A 27,182-nucleotide genomic window follows, 5' to 3' on the forward strand; every position below is an offset into this window, starting at 1 on the left:
CACGAAGTAGGTGCTTAGCGAAAGTTTATTGAATGAGTGTCCTGTGCATTTCAGTGACATCATATCCTGTGTGCCTTGGCGTCAGTCAGCACTCCTGAGGGAGGCCCAGAGGTCGCAGGGTTTGTCATTGTTTATAACGTGCATCGAATATCTCAAACGCAGGCTAAGGTTTCAGACGGCCCACAAGAAGCGCGGCCATCAGGACGCTGGACCCCGGTCTTTTAGTTCAAAGACTACAGGTTGGGGCGGGAACCCACTGCCTGGGAAGCGCCGACATTGGGCAACTCTGGGAACAGAACCTGCGAGGGAGGGAGCAGGCAGCTCACTTATCGCGGTGTTTCCTCCCTCCTCCCTCCCAGGGGAGCTCTCGCGAGAGAAGCCAGGGGAAGATGGCCGTGCTCCGTTTTTCGGTGTGAGGCAGTGGCGGCGGCTGCGGCGGTGGGGACGGGGATTCTGGTGTCGTGGGCACCTGAACTCTAGCTCCCCCCAGCGAGCGCGCGTCCCTTCGTGCCTAGGCGAGAGCCGGCTCTTCTTCTTCCGGGAGATGCGTTTGTCCCGGGCTCGGGGGCGCCCTGGGAGTTCATGCTGCGCTGGAGTATCCTGGCCACCGCTCTAATCGCCTTGTGCCGCCGCAGCGCAAGCTTCGTCGCCAGGGGTGAACCTCCTGGATCCCCTCTCTGCCCCTGGCGGCGATGACCGGGGAGAAGATCCGCTCATTGCGGAGGGACCACAAGCCCAGCAAAGAAGAGGGGGACCTGCTGGAGCCCGGGGATGAGGAAGCGGCGGCTGCCCTCGGCGGCACCTTTACCGGAGGCAGGATTGGCACAGGCAGCAGCAGCAAGGGCGGTAGAGCCTGTCATAAGATCTTCAGTAACCATCACCACCGGCTACAGCTGAAGACAGCTCCGGCCTCCTCCAATGCCCCCGGCGCCCCGGCCCTGCCGCTGCACAATTCCTCCGTGACTACCACCTCCCAGTCCCCGGCTCTTTTAGCGGGCACCAACCCCGTTGCTGTCGTCGCAGGTGGAGGCAGTTGCCCCGCACACTACCCGGTGCACGAGTGCGTCTTCAAGGGGGATGTGAGGAGACTGTCCTCTCTCATCCGCACGCACAATATCGGGCAGAAAGATAATCACGGTGAGGAGTGCTCGCCCCTGTCCACCTCTCCTTCCCAGAGCCTAGGTTGTGCCTCCCCAGGCCTCTGAAATCCTAACAGACCCTTCTTTCCTCTCTTTTGCCCACCATTCCAAGCCAAATGCCCGTAAATCTTGTAATAGCATGCCGGTGGTTTCGGGATTGGTTCTTGTGGGTGCGAAGGAATGTTCCCTCCTTGGCTACTTCAAACTCTTAGAAGCTGTTTTATGTTTGAGACAGGGCTTCAGTGTGTTGATTCTTGACCATAAGAAATTTTAGATTGCCTCTCATCCAACCTGGTCATCATCCATTGTTTATTGAACTATATCTTTTCTTCTTCAACCCCCCTACCCCCTTGGGATCTTGAATTTTGAACATATAAATTGCCCACCTCCCTTCATTGCCCAGGTACAAATCCCAACCTGACTGCAACTGGTTGTGATTTCTACGTGCCATCAGGTTGTTTGTTTATTTTCTTTCTTTTTTCTTCTACTTTTAGGAAGCTTAGTTTGGTACAAAGTGTTTACATTTTGCAAATGCTTTGATTTCTGAAAGCCACAGTACAAATTTGTTGGTATTTGATACCTAGAGCATGTAAAGTGACTTCTGAGTGGCTAAGATTTTGTTGAAGTAGAGCTTAGAGTTTTTTGCTTGTTTTAGATGGATAATTGCTAATAGTAATGTATTATCTTGATGATCTGTGACTAAAAATAGTACTATGATTTTTCATAGGAACCTCATCATATCCTACATGACAACATATAGTGTCATTTGTTATTCAAGGACTGTATTTCTACTTTTTGCTTTAATTTATTAGATGAATTTTTTTCTGTTTCTTCTAAAAACATAATGTGACTGAGTTGACATTTAAGCCACAGTAAATTAATGAAAGCTATTGTCAACACTGATATTTTCAACATTTGGTAGGCCATTTTAAACTGGGTAGTTGGCAAATATTGTTAATAGCTTGGCTTTTAACTGAACGTGAGTATTGTCTACATTCAGTTAGAACACACTCAACTCTGCTCAAAATAGTGTAACACATTAATGAAATACTTGCCTGTGGAATAACCTCCCTTAATTCCATTGGACTCTAGGCTTCTTATGTACAATTAGGGCAAAAATTGAGATTAAAAAAAAAAAGTAAGATTTCTGTTGGTTGTATAATTCTCTAACAACTGCATTTGTATTCTGAATTTACAATATTGTAAGAATTACTACCTCTCATTTATCAAAAATCAAATCCCCCAGAGTGTTCCTAAAAGCTGCACCCAGTTTTTCATTCCTACATTTAATTTATTTAATTACTTTACTATTGTTGCAATGACATAATATTGTTCGTTGATGGTAATTATATTCTAACCCTTTGGGAAACAGTTTTTAGTGGGAGATCTGTTGTAGCTTCGGGTTGTTTAGTTATTAGGACATATTTCAGATTTGGTCTTCATAGTAGCTATATATATATATGGTTTATCTTATGGCCATTGCCTTTAAAATATAGAGTTCCATTACGTTGAAATGTACCTGAAAACAGATAAAACTTTGTTTTTGAGAGTTGATTCCCTTTGAAAGAAGAGAGAGGTGACTATGACTGACGAAGTATGATAGTATAGTATGTTAGAACTGATTTTCTTGATTGATCACAGAAGGTACTGAATTGCAGGATTATTGGGCTTGCATATCTGTCATCTAGCATTTACGAGTTGGTTTGTTAAAGTACGAATTCTGTTCAAAGTAATTAGAATCCTGAATACCCTTGAACTCTTCCTTAGCCCACTGAAATTCTCTTTCTAAGTCGTCTTGATATACTAAATGCTTGCATTGTACTTAGCTGCCCTTACATTGTTGATTTTATTTTATTGACGTATAGTTGACTTACAATGTTTCAGGTGTACAGCAAAGCGATTCAGTTTTTTATATATATGTATTTTAGATTTTTTTCAGATTCTTTTCCATTATAGGTTATTACAAGATATTGAGTATAGTTCCCTGTGCTATACAGTAGGTCCTTGTTGTTTATCTATTTTATATACAGTAGTGTGTATCTGTTAATCCCAAATTCCCAATTTATTACCCCCCCTTTCCCCTTTGGTAATCATAAATTTGTTTTTTATGTCTGTGAGTCTATTTCTGTTTTGTAAATAAGTTCATTTGTATCATTTTTTTAGATTCCACATATAAGTGATATCATAAGATATTTGTCTTTCTCTGATATACTTAGTCTGATAATCAAGGTCAATCCATATTGCTGCAAATGGCAATTATTTCATTCTTTTTTATGGCTGAGTAGTATTCCATTGTCTGTATATATCACATCTTCTTTATCCATTCATCTATTCATGGACATTTAAATTACTTCCATGTCTTGGCTATTGTAAATTGTGCTGCTGTGAACATTGGTGTGCATGTATCTTTTCGAATTAGAGTTTTCATCTTTTCTAGATATATGCCCAGGAGTGGGATTGATGGATCATATGGTAACTCTATCTTTAGTTTTTTAAGGAACCTCAGTACTGTTCTTAAAGGCTGTACCAGTTTACATTCTGTTACATTGTTGATATTTTTGATGAATGTAACCAGTGGTTCACATACCTGTGCAAAGTGTAATTGTTTTGCCTGCAATTTACATTCTCATCTCCTGCAGTGAAGACTTCTAAGGAAGAGTAGCTTCTATTTAACATGCTACTTCTTTAATCTTCTTTTCCCCTGTAGCTGCATAATTTCCCTGCTATATTACTTTTACTCATGAAATTTTACTAACCTGGATACTTTAGTCTTTTTAGATTATTTTTCATTTTAAATTACAAAAGATAAATGCATTTTGAGTCACCCAACAAAAACAAGCTCTTTGTTATATTTGGATTGTTATAGCATGATGAGTACATAGCAGAATCATACACTCATACAGGTGCATAGCAGAGCCATACAATTATATCACATCATATGACATAGTTAGTTTTATATTCACTAGATGTTCCTTCCATAATGTAATGATGATGATGATCATCATCACAGATACAGTTTATTAAATACATCAGCGCTTTGCTAAGTGTTTACATACATTATTACATTTAATTCTCACAATAACCCTGCTATAAAGGGTAGCTTTATCCTTGTTTTAAAGGTGAGGAAAGTGAAGCCTGGAGAGGCAAGGAAACTTTGCCAAAGTTGCATACTTAGTAAATAAGTTCCAAAGCTGGGAACTGAACTAACAGCAAGAACCCCAAAGCAGGGCTTCCCTGGTGGCGCAGTGGTTGAGAATCTGCCTGCCAGTGCTAGGGGACACAGGTTCGAGCCCTGGTCTGGGAAGATCCCACGTGCCGCGGAGCAACTGGGCCCGTGAGCCACAACTACTGAGCCTGCGCATCTGGAGCCTGTGCTCCGCAACAAGAGAGGCCGCGACAGTGAGAGGCCCGCGCACCGCGATGAAGAGTGGCTCCCGCTCGCAGAAACTAGAGAAAGCCCTCGCACAGAAACAAAGACCCAACACAGCCAAAAAAAAATAATAATAATAATAAAAAATAAATAAATAAAATTTATATTAAAAAAAAGAACTCCAAAGCACATGATCAGCCTGTTTGTAAATATTTCTGTTGATCAGGATGCACTATTTTGCAAAGAAGTCAATTTTAATAATGTGTATGTGGCAATTTATGGCAAAGTTCTTTAATATATATTTCTCATTTAGTACTTATAGAGAGAGAATGCCACTGAACAGCTCACAGAGATTTTCTGTAGAGCCCACATCTCTCACTGTTGTTATGTTTCTTTTTATGTAATGGCACGGATAAATAGGCTACTTTGTCCACATGATAGCCCTTTAGGTACTTGACAAGCAAGAGCTATCATGTTCTCCTTATCTTCAGGTTAAACATTCCTAACTTCCGTATCCATTCTTCATATGACATGGTTTATAAAGTGCTAAGAATGGTCCCTGAAACACAGTAAATGCTATAGAAGTATATTAAAAAAGTAAGTGAAAATCTTAGTCATCTTCTTTTAGTGAAACTCTGGTTTGTTAGTTCTTTCCTTTGAGGATGGTGCCCAGAACTAGCCTTAGTGTTGAAGCTATAGTAGCCTCATCAGCAAAGACAAAGAGACTATATTTATTGCTCTAAGCAATACACATTTAGTAATGTATGTTAGTAAAGAGCATACATTAAATAATATAGTACAAGAGTATGTGGATTTTTTAATACTGTTTATTCTCAGGTAAGTGGCTGTCTTTCCATTCTGTCCTTTCTTGTGCTTATTTATTTATTTTTTTTAATGAAAGCTTAATTTATTTATTTATTTATTTTTGGCCGTGTTGGGTCTTCGCTTCTGTGCGAGGACTTTGTCTAGTTGCGGCAAGCTGGGGCCACTCTTCATCGCCGTGCGCGGGCCTCTCACTGTTGCGGCCTCTCTTGTTGTGGAGCACAAGCTCCAGACGCGCAGCCTCAGTAATTGTGGCTCGCGGGCCTAGTTGCTCCACGGCACGTGGGATCTTCCCAGACCAGGGCTCGAACCCGTGTCCCCTGCATTAGCAGGCAGATTCTCAACCACTGCGCCACCAGGGAAGCCCATTAGTATATCTGTAGTTATATACCCCCCCTTTTTTATTAGTATAGGATTGAAGTTTAAGTCTAAGCTTTTTTTCACATTGAGTGTGAAGATTTTTCTGAATCCTTTTTTGCCATTGGTAGTTAAACAAAGCATCATGGTAACATACTATTTTTTTTATAGTTGATGCTAATGATTTTTATTTCTTCCCCTTTAGAATTGAGAATGCTTATGAAATTTATAGAAGACTTTCTTGATTTTGACTGCATCCTATTTGTTAAACTTGTACTTTTGTTTTTTCCTTTAATTGAGTCAAATATCTTTGTAAGTTAAGCACCTTATCTTGGACATTAGTCAGAAGCTTTTAGGGGCCAGAGTGACAAAAGTCCTTGATATATGAATTGCTCAAACCAGCCTTTCCTAGATGTGAAAAATTTCTGATCTATTCTGAGAGGTTTGGCAGTTTCTACTGCCTTTAATTACATCGTCTGGCATGTGACAAGCCATCTTCTCTATACATAGTTAATTTTCATTTTTACTGAATTGTAGTGTAATCTTCTTGAAGCTATTTTACATAGTGATTAGAGATTTCACATTTAAGATAAAAGTCAGTTTGAGAATATGCCTGCCAATGCAGGTAACTCAGTGAAGTGGTAAAGAAATGGCTAACTTGTGTCTGGTGGCTGACAGATTTCTTCAGACAGAGATTTTAAAACATCTTACATTCAGAAAATTAAAAAATGTACATTTGAGAATGGAGGCAATAGGAAATCTTTTTGGTGCTCATACAATATGTTTATTTTGGCTTATTCTATATGAATTGCTCTTTCTTTTGATATCATTTTCTCTGCTTCGTTTTTATCACTAATCATGATGGGTGATACAAGAGAATAAAGCACAATATGTCTGTTTGAGAAAAGGCAACTATAAAGGTAAACTTTGCATGGAAAAAAAAATCTTGAAGTCTCAAGTGAACAATTTTAGTCAAGAGGCACATCTTTAAAAGAACACTAGTAGTTTTGTATCTGTCCTCCTCGTGTTTTGTAGTCTTCTCTGAATTTTGTTTTTGGAAGGCATACCTCATTTTCCCTTAGGAAAAAAAGTGGTTTCTGGAGGCCCAAGATAATCCATTAAAGTTTTATGCATTGTCACTGGGTATGAGGGTGATTTGGCTGTGAAATCTGTCACTCCACTGATCTGTGGGGTTGATTCAGTTGATCTTCATGACTGTATGAATAGAACCTTCTTCCTTACACCTTTTCCTGCATGTGCATCTCCAACAGAATAGGACGGTCCTGGGGTTAAATGACTATTTCCTGATGCCATCATCATTAGCACTATAGAACGTGAACTGCTACTTGAAATTGTGATATGAACACATCTGCAGAGCTACCTCTGGAGAGCTACCTTCATTGAACCACAGTAGAACTAGGAAGTCTGACCTTCGGACTTTGGCAAAAAAGGAAGCAGAAATGAGCAGTTACTGATGATATTGTGTCCTGGGCATCGGCAATGAGGCAGGAGAATTCTGGAGGACTTATTGGAGAAGTGAATATGTCTGTCCCAAGTTAATGGCATTCATAAGTCATAGAAATCTAAATGAAGAGTACAAGGTAATTGTCAGGATGCTTTGTGTTCTAGAAAATGAGTGTAGATTCTCAAAAATTGGATAGGGGCTGGAAAGACAAACAGTATATTCCTGTTCATATAACATTTATTTCACTGGGGAGAGGTAGAAGATCAGTTTTAGAGCAAGAGAGAAGCGTGTCAAATGAGGGTAGGAAAAAGGGAAAAGGTCTCTTTTCTAACTGTTTAAAGATTATGAATGGTGTTAGTTATCAGGATATGTGAGGTTTAACTGTGTGGTTGCATTTCATCTGTTCTTAAGCCTGTTAGTCTTGTTGATATCCCAAAGATCATCTGTAAAACTAGAAGGCTTTTTCTATATATGGAATCAGATCTGAGTTTGAGACCATGCTTCTCTACAAACTGGTTTTTATGTAATTATACTATTTATTTAACTGCTGAAATAAGTCGATATAATAATATCTATCTCTTGGGGCATTATAGTCTTAAATGGGAGACCACACTTGAAAATATTTTAACGATGAAGGCTCATATCATAGTAATATCATTAATATCAATATCTTGCTCTACTTTTGCTGTGACGTACCTTTCAGCAGAGGACATTCTAGTTTTTGAGGTTTAGTTAGGACTTCGTTCAACTGAGGTTTTATCTGATTCTTGAATTTATACTGCCTATCAGTTTGCTAAAAGGTTTATTTGACTCTCCTGTCAGTCATCTTTTGTCTACTACTGGTGTAACTGGGTTCAGTGCATTTGGATTCTTGGCTGTAGATATTGTCAGGTGTGTTAATTTATCCTCTCTTAATCAGCACTGTGCTGACTTCTATAAAGCCACCTGGGCTGTGTTGCATATCCTCTTGGATATTGGTTGGCTTTCATAGAGAGTCATGTGGAGACCTGCATTGTCCTGAGGTAAAATGCTTTTTGGAGAGTAAAAACAGATTTTAACACTATTCTAATGGTTCTTCATAGTTTTTTTCCCCCTTTTTTTGTTCATTCATTCCTTCACTTAACAGATATATACTGAACTCCCGATATGTGATAAACAGTGTTTTAGGTGCTGGGGTTACAGCAGTGAACAAAATGAACAAAGTTGTCCCTGCTGTCAGGGAGCTTACATTCTAATGGGGGAAGATAAATAGTAAACGAACTAATAAAAATATGGTAAAGAGAATATGGCAGAAAAGAGTTTTAGGCAGAGAATTGCAAACACAAAGGTACCATGTTCAAAGAATAGGAAGAAGACCAGTGTGGCTGGAACAAGGCAGAGAGTGGTAGGAGATGGGAGATTTTGAGACCGGGGTGTATACACGTAGAACTTTTGTAGACCATTGTTAAGGATTTTGGCTTTTACTTTGCGTAACATAGGAAGCAATTTGAGGGTTTTGAGTAGCCAGGTAACATGATCTGATTTTAAAAGGCTCTTTCTGGCTGCTATATGAGGCAGGAAAGAAACTTGAGCGAGGGAGGCATGGGTCAATTTAACATGCTATTATAATAAGTGGGGGTAACTGGAAATAACGAGAAGGTAGAGCTGGTTAGGAGTCGATGATAGATTGAAAGTAATATGTGTGTGTGTGAGTTTTAGTACTACAGTACCATTTATGAGAGAAAGCACAAAAATTCTCCCTTTTTATTGCTTGCTTGGATGAGACTTGGATGGAAGATGTCTGTGGAAGCTGGAGCTGTGTTGGTTCTAGGACTTGTAATTTCCTGCTTTGCTCCCTCGTTAGGGGGCACATGAAGTCAAAACTATTTTTGTAATAACCCAAAGTCATTGTTTGCCTTTTTCACAGCGCTGACATTTTCACTGATGGTACAAAAGCAGTGGTGGGTAAAATTGTTGGAACATTAGCATGAATCAAGGCACCAAACTGCTAGTAGTCATTGTATTATTCACTGCCGTGTACTTGAAGTAGGAAAAAAAAAAAAAAAGCCAATTTCACAATGTCTTTGATGAAGGTGTAGAAATTGTTACTTTTAAAGTCAATCTTGAGTACATACTTTTTATATTCTTTGTGACATAATGTGAATTATGCATAATGCTTTTCTGCTGCATACTGAAGAGAAAAAAAGGGAGAACATTTGTGCAGTTGAGTTGTAAGCCAAACTAGCTGCTTTTGTCATGGAACACCATTTTTATTTGAAAGAACAGCTTACGCACAAACTATGGTTATCACAATTTGGATATTTGGCCTACATTTTCTGGAAATTGGATGAAGTGAACGTGTGACCTCAAGGAAAACAATTGACAGTATTTGTTGCCAATTAAAAAATTCAAGCTTTGAAATGAAATTTAGAATTTGGAAAACTTGTCTCTGTCACTGTAAGCTTGACAGCTTCCTAGTATTTAAAGACTGTTCTGGTCAGATTGGTGATATTACTAAATGTGATTTAAAAATTTTTGTATAGCGAAATGTGTTGACATTTGGAAGATCTGCATAACTCAGTAAATCAGTATTTTTTAGACTGATCAATGCCTGATATTACAAAACCATGCATCAGTAAAAGATCCATTCAAAGTGCAGGAGAAACCAATGAATTTCAGTGTACCACAGTACAAAAAATTTATTGATACTGTTTGAGATCTCACGTGGCAACAAACCTTAAAGAAATAACCACTTACTAAGTTTTGGAGTAGTATCAAAGAATACCCCCAATTATTTGAAAAGACTGTTAAAATACTCCTTTTTTTTTCAAGTGCATATCGTCTGAATCTGGATTTTCTTCATATACGTCACAACAACATTTACACCTGATTGAATGCAGAACCAGTTATAAAAACCCAGCTGTCTTCTATTAGGCCAGACATTAAATTAAATTTGTTTTTATTTTTAATTAAAGAATTTAAAATAGTACCACTTGTCATTCTTTTTGTTTTGTTTTAGAAAATTGCAATTTTTTTCATGAAAAAATTATATTAACATATAATGGTTTTATTGTAATTTTAAAATTAATAAGGAAAATTTTAAAACAATTTTAATTTCTAACGTGGTAAATATCAATAGATTTATTCATATAAGAGATTTTTGGGATCTTCAATAATTCTGAAGAGTATAATGGGGTCTTGAAACCAGAAAGTTTGAAATCTGTTGGTATAGTAAAAAGAATACTGATTTTAGAGTCATGACTCCCACAATTTCTGGATATGTAATTTTAGGAAATTACTTAACCACTTTTAGATGTATTTTTCTTATGACATGTGAAATAAGAATAACCTTTGTCTCACAGGGTTAGGGAGCAAATTAAATAAGATACCTAAAGTATACAGCATAGTGCTGGGCACATAGTATATAATATATGCCCTGTAAATGCCAGCCATTTGGTTGATAATTTGCATACTTTAAGACTATAGTGGTCTTAATATTACTGGAATGTTTTTTACTCATTTAACAAAACAGAGTTCAGTTTTGTTTACCAAGTTAGAACCAAGGCATCCAATTTCAGATTTAAAAGTATATTTTGAAAAGTTAATGGAGAAAGTTATTTTAAGCTTTTAGTGTCCTTTGTGTAACAAATTAGTTTAAGCAGTAGGTTGAGGACTTAAAACTGAGGGGATAGTAGGTGAAGGGTAAAGCTGGGATACTTGAGCACTTAGTTTCATGATACATTTAGTCAGTAAAGTAAATGTGGTATTGGGTAGATAATAATGCTGATGAAGATTATTTTGCATTTAAAATATTGAAATCATAGCATGACATTTGGCATCCTTGATTGTAAGTAGTATGTGTTTCTGATTATGTTCTTACCTTAAAGTGAGAGGGACTGGATTGTTGAACTCAAAATCATTTCTAGTTCATAAATCTTTTGAAATCGTGATTAATTTGGACTTGTAATGGGAAGTTTCATTTGTAACTTAAGTAGATGCTGAGGCTTTTACCTTTTCATCTATATGTTCTTGGAGGGTTTAAGAAAACAAAGAGTACTTATCTAGGTGCATAAATGCCTTGATTTCTTCACCTGTATGCTCTGTCTAGACTGTGGTAGGTTCTCCTTAATTTGTGTAATTTTTTAAATAGTTACTATGTTCACATGCTACAAAAGTATAAAAAGATATAAAAGGATATGATGTAAAAATAAAATTTCTCTCCCACCCGTCTTTATCCACCCAGTTATCCTCTTTGGCAGCAGCTAGTGTTATCAGTTCCTTGTTTTCTTTTTCTGCTACCATTTAGAACATGGTACTTTTTTTTTCTCCTGAAAGATAGGGAAGTGAAGAAAGAACTATTACAACCTTTCCTACTATTAGGACAAAAATGGATATTCAGAAATTTGTATGTTTGATTTTAAATGTCTTTCTTTTTTCTTATTTTTAAATTTATATCTCCAGCCTCGACTTCTCCTTGGAGTTCCAGATTTTGTAATTATCTCCACTTGGGAATCTCAGAGATATTTCAAAATTTATTTGTCCAAAATGGAGTTATCATTTTCCACTTCCCACCTGGCCACCTAGTAAATCACATCATTTAGCTATGCAGTTCTCAAGCATCAATCACTGGGATCATTATTTGTCTTACCCCCTCTTTTTACCCATACATGTCTAATTAACAGGTTATTTTGAATCAGTCTACTTTCTGTCTCCACTGCTACCACTTTGAGACCAACCAATTTTTATTATCTTTTCCCTGGAATACTACCCCAGACTCATAACTAGTTTCCCTATGTCCCCTTCCATTCCATTCTCTGTATGTTAAGAATAGTGATCTTAAAATGTAATTTGTATCATGTCATGTCCCTGCTCAAGGTCCTTTAATGCCTTCTCCACTTAAAAGTAAGTTCATATTTTTTACCATATGTTATAGAACCCTGCATGATCTAGCCCTTTCTTACTTCTCTGATATAATCTTGTACCAATCCCTCCTTTTTTTCTACGTCTGGCCATACTTATTTTCTTTCAGTTCCTTGAACATGCCAGGTTATTTCTGGCCTCTGTCTGGAAATTCTCATTCTTTGATTTCATAGTTCTTACTTAGCTTTTAGATCTCATTTTAAACATTATCTCTTTAGAGAGATTTTCCTGACTTAAATATCAAAAAATATGTCTGTCCTTATTATTTTCAGTTTTAGCTTTTTATTTTTCTCAACACTTACAATCTATTTTGTTTCATTTTATATTTCTTTTTCTTTTATGAATATAAACTCCATGAGGGCAAGAGTTATTTCTAGCTTATTAATGGTTGAATCTCTAGTGTCTAGCACTATGCCTAGGACATAGTGATCCTCAGTAAAAATTTATTGAATGGAAATGAATGGATTTTCCTTTTGGGTAAAATGTTGGAGAAATAACAGAACCTATGAACTCCTTCTAACTTTGTATTAAAATACAATGATGACTCTAGAATCAAGTAAACTAGATAATGAGAGAAATTTTCAATAATAGTAATGTAGTGTGATTACATATAGAAATTATATTGATGAATGACAGGTGTTCTATCCTGTCACCTGTAATGTGACATGAAACCCTTAGTGATTAGAACATTTGTCTACAAACATTTCATTAAAGGGCAAGATAGTGAATATTATAGGCTTGCAGGCCATACCATTTGTTGCATGAAAGTAGCCATAGACAGTTCATAAACAATCAGCATGTGGCTGTGTTCCAGTAAAACTTTATGTCATGTCCCTGAATTAGAGGATGAAGAAGTTTCTAATGTGGGAAACAGATGGCAGGAGCAGTTTGTGCCCAACAGCAAGCTTACCCCTTCTTCTTGCCTTCATTTATTGTTATCATTAAGACTTATAACAGTAGAAAAAAAATAAAACTTTTTCTGGTACCTTATTTTGAATAGAGAAATTCACACTAAAGAAGCAAGTGGGCAAGAGAGCTTATTTTAGTTGAGAGCTAGACTAACCTTGGTGATGGTTGTTAAGGAGCAATAAATCCAGTAAAAAGGCCTTTTTAAGGAAGACTTTTTCTTTTAAAATTATTAGGAGAGTGAATACATTTTTACTTATCGGCCACTTATCTCTTATTTATCTTTAAACAGCTTTATTCTGATATAATTCCTATAGCATACAATTGAACCATTTAAAGTGTACAATGAAATGGTTTTTGGTATATTCAAAGTTGTGCAACCATTACCACAATCACTTTGAGAACATTTTTATCACCTTAAAAAGAAATGTATTTTTTTACCTTTCACTGCCCCCCACTCCATTTCCTCCAGCCCTAGACAATCTCTAATCTACTTTCTGTCTCTTTAGATTTTATTATTCTAGACACTTCATGTAAATGGAAATCACACCATCTGTGGTCTTTCACTTAGCACATTGTTTTTTTGTTTGTTTGTTTGTTTTTTTGCCTGTGTTGGGTCTTTGTTTCTGTGCGAGGGCTTTCTCTAGTTGCGGCAAGCGGGGGCCACTCTTCATCGCGGTGCGCAGGCCTCTCACTATTGCGGCCTCTCTTGTTGCGGAGCACAGGCTCCAGACGCGCAGGCTCAGTAATTGTGGCTCACGGGCCCAGCTGCTCCGTGGCATGTGGGATCTTCCCAGACCAGGGCTCGAACCCGTGTCCCCTGCATTGGCAGGCAGATTCTCAACCACTGCGCCACCAGGGAAGCCCCAGCACATTGTTTTTTAAGGTTCATTAGTGTTGTAGCATGTATCAGTACTTCATTCCTTTTTATTGCCGATTAAGATTACATTGTATGGATGTACCTCATTTTGTTTGCACATTCATCAATTAATGGACATCTGAGTTGTTTCTACTTTTTGGCTATTATGAGTAATGCTGCTATGAACACTTGTATATAAGTTTTTGTGTGGACATGTTTTCATTTTCTTGGGTATATATCTTTTGCTAGGTCATGTGATAAGTCTGTGTTTCCCATTTTGAGGAACTACCAAACTGTTTTGCAAAGTGGTTGCACTATTTTACTGGCCCAACAGCAGTGTTTGAGGATTTCAGTTTTTCCTCCTTGCCAACACTTGTTATAGCCATCCTAGTGAGCATAAAGTTGTATCTCCTTATGGTTTTGATTTGTATTTTCTTAATGGCTAATGATTTTGAGCATCTTTTCATGTGCTTTTTGGCCATTTGTATATCTTCTTTGGAGAAATGGCTATTCATATATTCCCATTTTTAAATTGGGTTGTCTTTTTGTTATTTAGTTGTAAGAGTTTATTTAGAGTATTAGAGTCTCATAGGAAAGTGCTTAAATATCAGCTTGTTCTCTTAGCTTCAGAGTTTAGAGGAGTTTCTGCTATTTATTCTCTTGAATGTTGAGAGGATAGTGAGGGCACTATGCTTGTCCTTTCCCATATTAGATCAGAATAAATCATTTCAGGATGGATGAGCAGAAAAAAAAAATCCATTTGAGAGTCTTTGGAAAACAGTTATTATAAAAGAAGCATCATTATAAGTATCCTGAAGATACTGTTAGGAATACTATAAGAAATAGAAGAAAAGTTTAGAAGATAATTGCCTTGTTTTTCAGTAACACATAAAGCAGTTTGTTTCTCTAAAACTGTTAAATCATGATGTGAAGAAGACAGTCCAAATTATGAAGATACTATGGAAATTTTAAAAAATATAGTCACTGCATTAAAATGATCTAAATTGAGTACAGTAAATAAAGTCTTGACAGTAAAGAAAATTGAATGAGTGGTGTACAAAAATAATTTGAAAACAAAGACTGTAGAGGAAAAGGAGACAGATTAAAAGAATGAAGGACAAGTTACAAATATGGGCTATACATGTGTAGATTTTATTCTATGAATAATATGAATTTCCAGAGAATAAAACAGAAGAAATGGATCAGAGGCAATACCCAAAGCTATAAATAAAGAAGAAAACATTTTTTTATCTAAACTTTGTTCTGATTCCAAAGTTAGAGCTCATAATTTGTTCCAGGGAAAATTAATGAAAAGAGATCTGCATATCTTCATGCTATTTTTTTTTTTAAATTGCCCGAGCAGCGTGGCTTGTGGGATCTTAGTTCCCCCGACCAGGGATTGAACCCGGGTCCTCGGCAGTGAAAGTGCAGGGTCCTAACCACTGGACTGCCAGGGAATTCCCTCTTGGTGCTATTTTAAAATCGAATGAATCCTACATATATACAAGTAAAAAGCACAGATTACTATAATATTGAACTAAAATGTATATCAGTTTGGCCTCAGACCTCGCCAATGTTAGAACATACTTGATACACCATCTGCCAACTGTAGAATTCTTTGTAGCCAAGTATTCATTTGTGAAAGCAATAGTAACATTCTAGAAAATAGACCAGCCATCATGATATCATTCCTGAAAAATATTATTCAAAGAAGTATCTCAGATTGGAAGGGTTAAATGACTAACCCAAGAAAGGAGACATGTGTCTGAAAAGGACTGATAATGAATTTTAAACCAGTTAAATATACCATAGATAAGTCTAATAATTAAAGCAAATATGATTATAATCCTGAGAGCAAATTTCCAAACCCCCCCCCCCCAAAAAACACTTTTGCTTCAAATTTTGAGAGACATGTAATCTATAATGGGTAAGGAAATGGTTTATAACCACTGATTAAATTACTGAAACAAAAATGGAGCTAGAGGAGACATAAAAGTACTGAACTCTTTACAGTTGCATCAAAAAGAATAAAATACCTAGGAATAAACATACTTAAAGAGGTTAAAGACCTGTACTAGGAAAACTATAAGACACTGATGAAAGAAATTGAAGATGACACAAACAGATGGAAAGATATACCATGTTCATGGATTGGAAGAATTAATATTGCTGAAATGACTATACCACCCAAAGCAGTCTACAGACTCAGTGCAATCCCTATCAAAATACCAAGGGCATTTTTCACAGAGCTAGAATGAATAATTCTAAAATTTGTATGGAAACACAGAAGACCCCGATTAGCAAAGGCAATCTTGAGAAAGAAGAACAGAGCTGGAGAGATCATGCTCTCTGACTTCAGACTGTACTACAAAGCTACAGTAACCAAAACAGTATGGTACTGGCACAAAAAGAGACACATAGATCAGAGGAAGAGAATAGAGGGCCCAGAAATAAACCCACGAACATATGGTCAATTAATCTATGACTTTGTCATAGGAGGCAAGAATGTACAATGGAGAAAAGACAGTCTCTTTAATAAGTGATGCTGGGAAAACTGGACAGCTACATGCCAAAGAATGAAATTAGAACATTCTCTAACACCATATACAAAAATAAACTCAAAATGGATTAAAGACAAATGTAAGACCAGAAATCATAAAGCTTCTGAGAAGAAAACATAGGCAAAACACTCCTTGACATAAATAGTAGCAAAATTTTTTTGGATCTGTCTCCTAAAGCAAAGGGAAAAAAAGCAAAAATAAACAGGACCTAATTAAACCTGAAAGCATTTGCATAGCAAAGGAAACCATTGACAAAATGAAACAGCAACCTATGGAATGGGAGAAAATATTTGCAAATGATCTGACCAACAAGGGGTTAATATCCAAAATATATAAACAACTCATATATCTCAACATCAAAAAAATAACCCAATTGAAAAATGAGACAAGATCTGAATAGACAGTTTTCCAAAGAAGACGTACAGATTGTTAACAGGCACATGAAAAGATATTCAACATTGTTTAATTATCAGATAAATGCAAATTAAAATCACAATGAGATATCACCTCACACCTGTCAGAATGGCTATCATCAAAAGGAACACAAATAATAAAACAACTATACTCCAATAAAAATTAATTAGAAAAACCACAAATAACAAATGTTGATGAGGATATGGAGAAAAGGGAACCCTAGTACACAGTTGGTAGGAATGCAAATTGGTGCAGCCACCATGGAAGACAGTATGGAGGTTTCTCAAAAAACTAAAAATAGAACTACCATATGACCCAGCAATTCCGCTCTTGGGTATTTATCTGAAAAAAGCTGAAAACACTAATTCAAAAAGATACATGCACCCCAATGTTCATAGCAACATTCTTTACAATTGCCAAGATATGGAAGCGACCTAAGTGTCCATCAATAGATGAATGGATAAAGAAGATGTGGTTTATATACAATGGAGTATTACTCAGCCATAAAAAATGGAATTTTGCCATCTGTAACAACATTGATGAACTTGGAGGGTATTATGCTAAGTGAAATAAGTCAGACAGAGAAAGACAAATACTATATGATATTACTTATATGTGGAATATAAAAAGTAAAATAGACTAGTGAATATAACAAAAAAGAAACAGTCACAGATATACAGAAGAGTCGCAGATGTAGATATGGGGAGAGGGAAAGGGGGACAAGAAGAGGGTAGTGGATTAAGAGGTACAGACTACCATATATAAAATAAATAGGCTATAAGGATAATAATACAGGGAATATAGCCAATACTTTTTAATAACTATAAATGGAATATAACCTTTAAAATTGTGAATCGTGTTATACACCAACTATACCTCAGTAAAAAAGAAAAAGTACAGACCTCTTCATTTGTTGTAATGGGAATCAAAAGTATAGTTTACTTTTTTACTTTGAGTGTTAGATAAGTATGAGTTTAAAAATGTGTTCTAAAAAGTGTTAGTTTGCTATAAATAGAATTTAAAATCTATCTATAATCTGTTATTGTGGAAGATGAATTTTAAAAGTCCAAATTAAAAAAAAAAAGTAGAAAAGCAAAGCCACAAGACTTAAAAAACAGAAGTCTCCAAAAGTATGATTGTGTCAAATAAAGCTTTATATTCCCATATTGTGTTAGTAATGATTCTTGGATTTACAAGTGATAGAAACTCATTGCAAACTAGCTTAAGCCCCAAAGTATTTATTGATTCATATAACTGAAAATGATAGGGTAGGAGACAATAGTGACATGATTGTATCCAGATTTCCTGCAGTATTATCAGGACTTTTGTTGGCGGCGGGGCAGGTGTTGTACAATATGTTAGATCTGGTGTTATGTAGAACTTAATTCTTCCCTCTTGCAGTTGGGCTTTCTTCTATGTCAGAGTTCTTCAACCTCTGCACTTGACATTTTGTGCTGGATGATTCTGCATGGTGGGAAACTATCCTGTGCACTATAGGTATTTAGTAGCATCCCTGGCCTCTACCCTCTAGATACCATTAGCACCCCCCACTCCCCAGTTTTGACAACCAAAAATGTGCCAGACATTGCCACATATCCTCTGGGGGATAAAATTGTCCCTGATTGAGACCCGCTAATCTAAATGGTAGAGAATATGCAGTCTCATACTCAGAGCCTTAAAGTACTAAGGTTCCAATGGCAAGAGACAGTTTTCCTCACTGGCTCAAGTACAAAAAAAAAATTGCAGAAAAGAACCTTGACCCAGGTGGGAATTGTGCCCTTCCTTGAAATAATTTTCTAATTAAGTATCAGACTAGTTGGGTTTGTGTCATGTGTCTTCCCCGGTTCATGTACTTAAGGTATGGCATTTGTTACTAAGAGAAAGGAGTAGTGAAGAAATTCCAAAAGTAACAATGATGACATCTACTAACTAAAAGGGAAGAAAAGGACTTTCACACATACTTGAAGGAGAATAGTGAAAAATGGAAATTTTATTGTTGAGTCAATGGTAAAGAAAAGAAAGCTATGAATCCTCAAGATTTAATTGCTGATAAAATTGAATTTGAGGTAAAAATGATTTAAAAGTGCTAAGAGAGTAATTATATTTTGGTAGATGTTATGATCATTAGCACTCATAAAAGTATTGCATCTTTATGCACTAATCAAAAAAGTATAAAAAAATAGAAAGCAAAGTATTAACGAAGATGGAGAAAAGTTGACACATAAAATCAAAGTAGAATTTCTGCCTCTAGTAATGATGAACTAGATAATGAGGACAACTCTTCTTTAGAAGGCAATAAGAATAAAATATTCTACTTTAAGGGCATTGGAGATCTAATGAGGTAGGAAGGAATACTGGGCCAAGATCTGGCAGAAGATGGAAATCCAAAGATGCAAACCTAACATTTGAGGTTATTTTTCCCCAGCAGCTTTTGTGAATCCAGAAGAAGCAGTTAAGAGGCTGAGCGGTACTTTTGACAGCCTTGGTGAGCTAAGAGGACAAAAGATGGAGGTCAGGGCCTACCAGGTGTGGGGTATCTCTTAAACATGCTGCTTTTTGGGATGGAAACTTGAAGAGCTGCAGCTTAGGAATAAGGGTGAACTGCAGGTAAATTAGCTCTGATATAGGTTGAAGCATAGCTTTGAGCCATTTGTGAGGGCCAGAAAAAAAATGTCAATCCCTGGATTAATCTAGTACCCCCAGCCATATGTCAGAAGCAAATAAAAGTCTCTGTAGAATTTGTTTCTTAGACTTCAAGATTTTTGCAGAAGGAGTTAATTAAATATGTTCAGTATACAATTAAAGATGACCAGCATTATAGGGAAACTAGACAACATGAATGAGAACCAGAGAGAAGCAATAAGAGAAACAGAGCCATCAGAGCTTCATTTATTGTAATTATTACTAGACAGAGACTTTATTTTTTATTTATTTACTTATTTAATAGAAGTATAGTTGATTTACAATGTTGTGTTAGTTTCTGGTGTATGGCAAAGTGATTCAGTTATACATATATATATTCCTTTTCAGATTTTTTTCCATTGTAGTTTATTACAAGATATTGAGTATAGCTCTCTATGCTATACAGTAGGACCTTGTTGTTTATCTATTTTATATATAGTAGTTTGTATGGACAGAGACTTTAAATAACAATGTTTATTATGTTCTTGGGGGATGAGAGACAAGGTTGAATATTTTAGTGGAGAACTGGAAAATATGAAAATTGAAGTAACATATTTGGAAAAGAATTCAATAGAAATTCTCAAATGAAAATATATAATAACTGAATTAAAAACTAAATAAATGGGCTTAATAACAGTTTAGATCCGGAAGAAGACAGAACTCGTGATCTTGGAAATATGTCAGGAGAAAATATCTACAATGAAAAAGGGAAAGAAACGTTTTAAAAATTAAAAACGGTAAGAGCAGTTCTATGTTAATTGAACCCCAGGAGAGAAGAGAGAGAATATGGGGCTAAAGCAATATTTGAGGAGACAGTTGCTGAGAATTTTCCAAAATTGATGGAAGACATCAATTCAGAGATTTAACAAGTCCAACCCAAGTAGAATAAAAAAAGGATTCCACATTGGAGTGAAATGGCTGAAAAAAAAAATCTTAAGTGCAGCCAGAGAAGTCACATTACTTTAAAAGGATCAGTAGAAATTCCTACAGCTGACTTCTCAACAAAAAAGAAAACCATAAGACTACATAGAATACTGAAGAAAATAACAGCCAATCAAGAATTATATACCCTGTACAATATCCTTTGAAGTTGAATAAACATTTACAATCAAAACCTAAGAGCGGGGCTTCCCTGGTGGCGCAGTGGTTGAGAATCTGCCTGCCAATGCAGGGGACACGGGTTCGAGCCCTTTTCTGGGAAGATCCCACATGCCACGGAGCAACTGGGCCCGTGAGCCACAATTACTGAGCCTGCACGTCTGGAGCCTGTGCTCCGCAACAAGAGAGGCCGCGATGGTGAGAGGCCCGTGCACCGCGATGAAGAGTGGTCCCCACTTGCCGCAACTAGAGAAAGCCCTCACACAGAAACGAAGACTCAACACAGTCATAAATAAATAAATAAAAGAACGTGAATTTAAAAAAAAAAAAAAAAAAAAACCTAAGAGAATTCACTTATCAGACCACCACTAAAAGAAATACTGAAGGATGTGTTTCAGATAGAAGAAAAATGATTCTAATGGAAGGCTAAAGAGGTAGGAAGGAATGAAGAGCAATAAAAATGGTAAGAAATCTTAAATGAATATTGATTCTATAAGGTACAAATAAAGACTCATGGGATTAGATAACAGCATATAAATCTGGACGGAGGGAATGAAGTAGTGTTCTAAGGTCAGTGACTTGCTCTCAAGAAGGGAATGTGCCATTTAACATTAGACTTTGATAAATCAAGGATGCATATTGTAAACTCTAGAGCTGTGCTGTCTAATAGAAAGGCAATGCAAGACACATTTATAACTAAGTTTTTTAATAGCCACATAAAATAGAAGTAGGTGAAATTAATTTTAATACTACATTTTATTTAACCCAAAATATCCAAAACATTATTTTAACATGATGATCAATATAAAACATTATTGAGATATTTTACATTCTTGTTTTTCATACTAAGTCTTCAAAATCCCACTTATGGCACATCTCAGTTCAGACTAGCCACATTTCAAATGCTCGGTAACCACATGTAGCTACCATATGGGACAGTGCATCTCTAGGATAACTACTAAAAGAATAGTAAAATAAAAAAATATATACCTTCCATCCACAGATAAAAACCAAATGGAATAATGAAAATAATCAATTTAGAAGAAGGTAAGAAAGATGAGAAAAAGGAACATGGAACCAGCAGGACAAATAGAAAGCACAAAGCTGGATGGTAGATTTAAACTCCAATAATATCAGTAAGTATAACATATGAGACTGGATTAAATGCTCTGGTTAAAAGACAAATATTGTCTTACTGTATGAAAAAACACCCAACTACATACAGTTGGAAACACATCTGAAATATAACAATATGTAAAAATTGAAAGTGAAAGGAGTGAAAAATATGTTCCATGTAAATATCAATCAAAAAATTTGGACTAATTATATTAACATCATAGTAGGTTTTAAAGCAGAAAACATCTGAGATAAAGAGAGGTGCTTCAAGATGAAAATCATTCGTTGAACTAGGAAAGTATAAGGATTTGATTTGTACTTAGTAACATAGCTGAAAATATATCAAGCAAAGTTGCTAGAAGTACAAGAAGACATAGAAACCCCCAATTACAGTGGGATATTTTTAACATTCCTCTTTCTTTTACAAGCTGACAAAAAACCAGTAAGGATATAAAAGATATGAACAACACAAACTGGATCTAGTAGGTTTATATGAAACGCTGTACCCAAAACCCTTAGGATACATGTTCTTTTCAAGGTTACAGAAAACATTTACAAAAATTGACCAAATTTGACCATAAAGCAACTCTCAGCATGTTTCAGATTGAGATTATACTGAGTCTGTTCTCTGATCACAGTGCAAGTAAACTAGAAATTATTAATAAAAAGGTAAATATACTAGGAAATGGTAAAAAAATCAAGCATTTAAGAATCCATTTCAAGAAATTAGAAAAAGAACAGCTTAACTTGCTTAATTTCCCAAGTTGAGTCTATTTTACCCAAATAACATAGAAGAAAAGAAGTTATAAAAGAGCAAGAATTATTGAATTAAAACAGACATTAGGTAGCAACATGCCAAAACTTTGTTCTTTAAAAAAGTGCATAAAATTAATAAACCTCAGACTGATCAAAGAAAAAGAAAACACAAGTAACAAATGTGAATGAAAAGTGGGGCATCTGCATAAATTTTAATGTCATTACAAAATCATAGAAGGATACTGTGAACAAAATGTATGACAATAGGTGACAATTTATATGACATGGACAGAATCCCTGAAAAATTTAATTTGTCAAAATGCACACAAAAAGGAATTAGAAAACATAAGTACTCCTGTTATTATTAAAGACAATGAATCCATAATAAAAATGTTCACTCAAAGGAAACTCCAGGGCTAGATGGTTTTACAAGTGTATTCGTGTAAACATTTAGGAAAAATAACACCAAAAGTTTTACAATTACATTACTTAATTATGGAAACATTTGAGTTTGCAACCCTTGCCTAAGGTAATTCCTGTTGCATTTTAGTGATCAGGTTTCTGTAACTTGATATTTTTAAGGTTTGTTTCTAGAGTCAGAACTTTTTCTTATGCCTTCATTCACGAATGCTTATTGACTATTTTGAATGTTAGACGTGTATTGGAAGCATTTCATATACATAAATGAACAAAATATGTATCTAGTTATCCTGAGGTTAATGTCTAATGAAGGAGACAGATGTTTACACAAAAAATTAAAAGTACAGTTTAGTGTGAAAAGTGCTGCAATAAAAAGATAGGTATAGAGGGCTTTGGGAGCAGTGCAGAGGGACATCTGATTGTCTAGAGAAGACTTCAGTGAATAGGTGATGTTTGAGCTAAGCCCTAAAAGGTGAGTATTAACTTGCCAGGCAGATGGGGAAGGAATATTTAGGAACGATTAATAAAATGTGTGTAAAATATCGAGAAACTGGCTTATTGGAGAATTTATTGTATGCAGTTCAGGTGAAATACAGGGTGAGGAAGAAAATAGGAGAAGAAAGGAAAGTAAGGACATATCTCAAGAACCTTTTATGCCATGTTAAAGATAAAATATGGATCACTTCCAGCCTTTTAAGTGGAACTGTAACATGGTCAAGTTTTTGTTTTAAAATTATTATTCCAATATAGAGAAGAGATTGAAATGGGGCAAAACTTGAGGCAGGGAGACTTGAAGGTTGTTGCAGTAGATATTCAGGTAAGGTGATGAGAGCTTAAACTAGAAAAGAGGTGGGAATTAAGAGTGATAGTCCAAAGTAAAGGCTTTGGTTTTGGCATAGTGTTAAGCTTTTGTTTCTGGCACCAATTTGTCAACAAGTTTGTTTACTTTTTATGACTGCTTTTTGGTTTTGATAAATTGTCATAGAATATGAATGCAGACTTATGAAAATAGTTCAATATTTAGAAAAGGTGGAAGACGATCTTATTCTAGACCAATCAAATTGGAAATTGATACTTACACATGTGGATTTCTTTTCTTTTTTTCTGGAGCTGATCAGAAACAAAATAAATATTTAGAATAACTAGGTACTGTTTTTAGTAAAACACAAAATGTGTATCTTCTACAGACCCACCTAGGATTTAGCATTTTGAGACAGAAGAAATTGTTTACCTTTGCAATATACTTTTTTTTAAATTGAAATATAATTGGCATACAACATTTTATTACTTTCAAGTGTATAACAATGTTTTTATGTTTGTATATAGTGAAATGATTACCACAAGAAGTCTGGTTAATATCCATCACCGTACGTAGTTCAAAATATTTTTTTTCTTGTGATGAGAACTTCTAAAATCTACTCTTAGCAACTTTCTAACATGCAGTATAATAATAGTCATGCTGTATATTACATCCCTATGACATTTTTTTGACTGAAAGTTTGTACCTTTTGATTCTCTTTACCCATTTCGCCTACCCTCCTATTCTCCACCTTTGGCAACAACCAGTTCATTCTCAGTATATATATATATATATATATATATATATATATGTATATATTCATATATTTAAAAGATTCCACATATAAATGAGATAATACAATATTTGTCTTTATCTGACTTATTTCACTTAGCATAATGCCCTCAAGGTCCATCTCTATTGTTACAGATGGCAAGATTTCATTCTTTTTTTTAATGGCTGAATAATACTCCACTGTGTGTGTGTGTGTATGTGTGTGTGTACACATACACACTGATTTTCTTTATCCATTCATCTGTTGATGGACACTTGGGTTGTTTCCATATCTTGGCTGTTGTAAATAATGCTGCAATGAACATGGGGGTGCATATATTTTTTCCAGTTAGTGTTTTCATTTTCTTTTATTTATTAAAACTTGAGGACTGGGATTGGGTCTTACTGATATTTATGAGCAAGGATGAGTATATATATAGTAAGGTACTTAAATTGTGTGCTGAATGAACAAAGATTGATATAATAGAGAAATTAGCAGCAAAGGAATCTGAAATCTGTTTGGAGAAGAAATCCCAAAAGCAAAATGGATATCTTTTACGGGAGGTGGGGGGAAGAGGAGTAAGATACCTTGTGTTTAGAAAGCATGGCATCCTCTGACCCTGACTTTGCCACATAAGCAGGATCATTTTGTGGTCACATTATTTTTGCTTAAAATCTGTCAGTGAAATTTCTGAAGGAGCTGAAACCACTTTAAAATAATTTTTCTGATGTTTCTACACTAATTTAATTTATTTTTGCTTTTGTTTTAGGAAACACTCCTTTACATCTTGCTGTGATGTTAGGAAATAAAGGTTAGTAAATATTTTCTTTTTTTGTTTAACTTCACTCATGTATAGTCAGTTTAAAAATTTTAAGATGAGTTTTATGTTTTGAGTTTTAAAAAATTCACCTGATTATTTGATATGCTAATTGAGTTTAGGATTCAGTATATTAAAAAACACAAATACTTTATCATTTTTCGTAGCACTTTTTTCAAAGAGTTAGTGGAAGTCTTGTGCTAATCTTTATGCCTTTTGAAGCTTTTTTTTTCTTGCTTGGTTACTTTATCAAGGAAGTATAATTTCAGGAGACTCTTGTTTCCAAATATTAAGTTTTATTAATTATTGTAATACTTTTAATATTCAAAGAGTTTTATAAGATTCTTTAATATGGACTATTTTATATATCTAAACTCATAAGTCTAGATTTTTTATGGTAGATGATAATAAAAAGTTAGTACTTATTTATTCTCCAAAAAAACAAAAGGAAAGCAACAAGTCATAGACAGGTGATTTAAAAGATCTACTTTTTAAGGCTATTCCTAGATGCAATAAGTCTTAGTTATCTGGATTCCCAGTAACCCTGGAAAGTGAGGATTCCAGATAGCTTATTGGCAACCTTTTGAGTGCTAGATTTTTAAATTTTGGATGTGTTTGATAAAAATCTTTGGAAAACGTATACTCTAATTTTTAAACAGGCTAATTTTTGTTAACACTTTTCTGATGATCTAGCTATATCATTATGAACATCTATTATTGTTATATAGTGTAATGTGGCTGTTGCTGTAAACATTTGATCTGAATGTATGATGATCTGAAGGATGTTACTAGAACTTGCTTTGTTGAAAAACAAAATTCTTTTGTTGGTTTGGTTTTAAGTTCTTGTGCTTAGGTGAAGCATATGATTTGTAGGAAATTTAATACTACATAAATTGGGGGCTCAAATCTTTATTTCTTTATTTAGTTATGCTATTCTTTTCTCCTTACAAGGAAGAGACTCAGTCAAGTAACTTTTAAGTAAAGAGAGATTCGTTAAGGTGCTACATATTATAGAAATTCAAGCTATGGGGACTAGCTATGTCTCAGGAAGAGTAGTAACCAAGACAGTCTGGGAGATCAGCCATCCTTTCTCCCTTCCTCCCTCCCTCTGTCCTTCCTCCCTTCCTTCCTCTCTCTCTCCCTCCCTCCTTCCCTCCTCCCCCCGCCCCTGCCACCACAAGCTTCCTCCTTCCTTCCCTTCGGATATGTATATCTATCCATCTGTCTATCCAACTATCAATTATCTATCATCTGTCTGTCTCTTATGGTGCATCTGCTGTTCTTTCTTTATATATATATATATATATATATATATATATATATATATATATATATATATATATATATAAATATTCTCCCTTTTCTTGATTGATTTTTCTGTTTAGTGAAATTGACCATGACCCAAAATAACTGTTCTAGGTTCCTAAACCTTCAAGGCTTTCTGATTTCAGTGTTCTCCACCAAGTAGTTCAGTTTCTTAGGTTCCTGAATTTCTGAAAAAAAGTTTGATTGGTCTAGTTCATGTCGAGCCAAGCAAGTCACAGTGATGAGTGACTGGCAATCTCATGAATTGACTTTGGGATATATAGTTACTCATGTGAAATTAACTTTAGCTTGGCTGGCTTTGGGTGAGAGTTGGGAGTAGAAGAGGAAATCAGGAATACAGAGGAAGAATGTTTATCAGGAATATTGGCAGGGCAGATGATAGTCATCTTTAGTATAGCTACCTTGGTGAAAAGATATCAGATATAGTTAGCTAAATTTGACCAGTTAAAACTTATGCTTACTTTCAAAGAACATTCGATCAGAACTTCAGAAAATAACTGGAATGTATTTATTTACAATATGCTAGATGCTTTTTTTAGTGCTTTATGTATGTTTACTCATTTAACACAACAACCATGTGAGGAAGATACTATTATTATCCCTA

At 35.5% G+C, this 27,182-nt stretch overlaps 1 protein-coding gene across 3 annotated transcripts in view; it reads left to right on the top strand.

Annotated features, from left to right (window-relative positions):
• Positions 1 to 349: 349 nt before the first annotated feature.
• ANKRD13C (ankyrin repeat domain 13C) overlaps positions 350 to 27,182 on the top strand; it is an 82,119-nt gene continuing 55,286 nt past the window's right edge. Inside the window, exons 1-2 of one of the 3 annotated variants that reach the window (XM_082420503.1) lie at positions 350 to 1,137; positions 25,205 to 25,246. In XM_082420503.1, coding sequence (XP_082276629.1) covers positions 693 to 1,137; positions 25,205 to 25,246 — 487 coding nt within the window. In that variant the 5' untranslated portion in view covers positions 350 to 692. Of the gene's footprint in view, positions 1,138 to 21,588; positions 21,709 to 25,204; positions 25,247 to 27,182 lie in introns of those variants that run through there. The other 2 variants (XM_082420502.1, XM_082420504.1) reach the window with 2 other exon arrangements.

Source organism: Balaenoptera physalus, assembly GCF_965194825.1.
Source record: "Balaenoptera physalus genome assembly, chromosome: 1".
In the NCBI taxonomy this organism is placed as follows: Eukaryota; Metazoa; Chordata; class Mammalia; order Artiodactyla; family Balaenopteridae; genus Balaenoptera; species Balaenoptera physalus.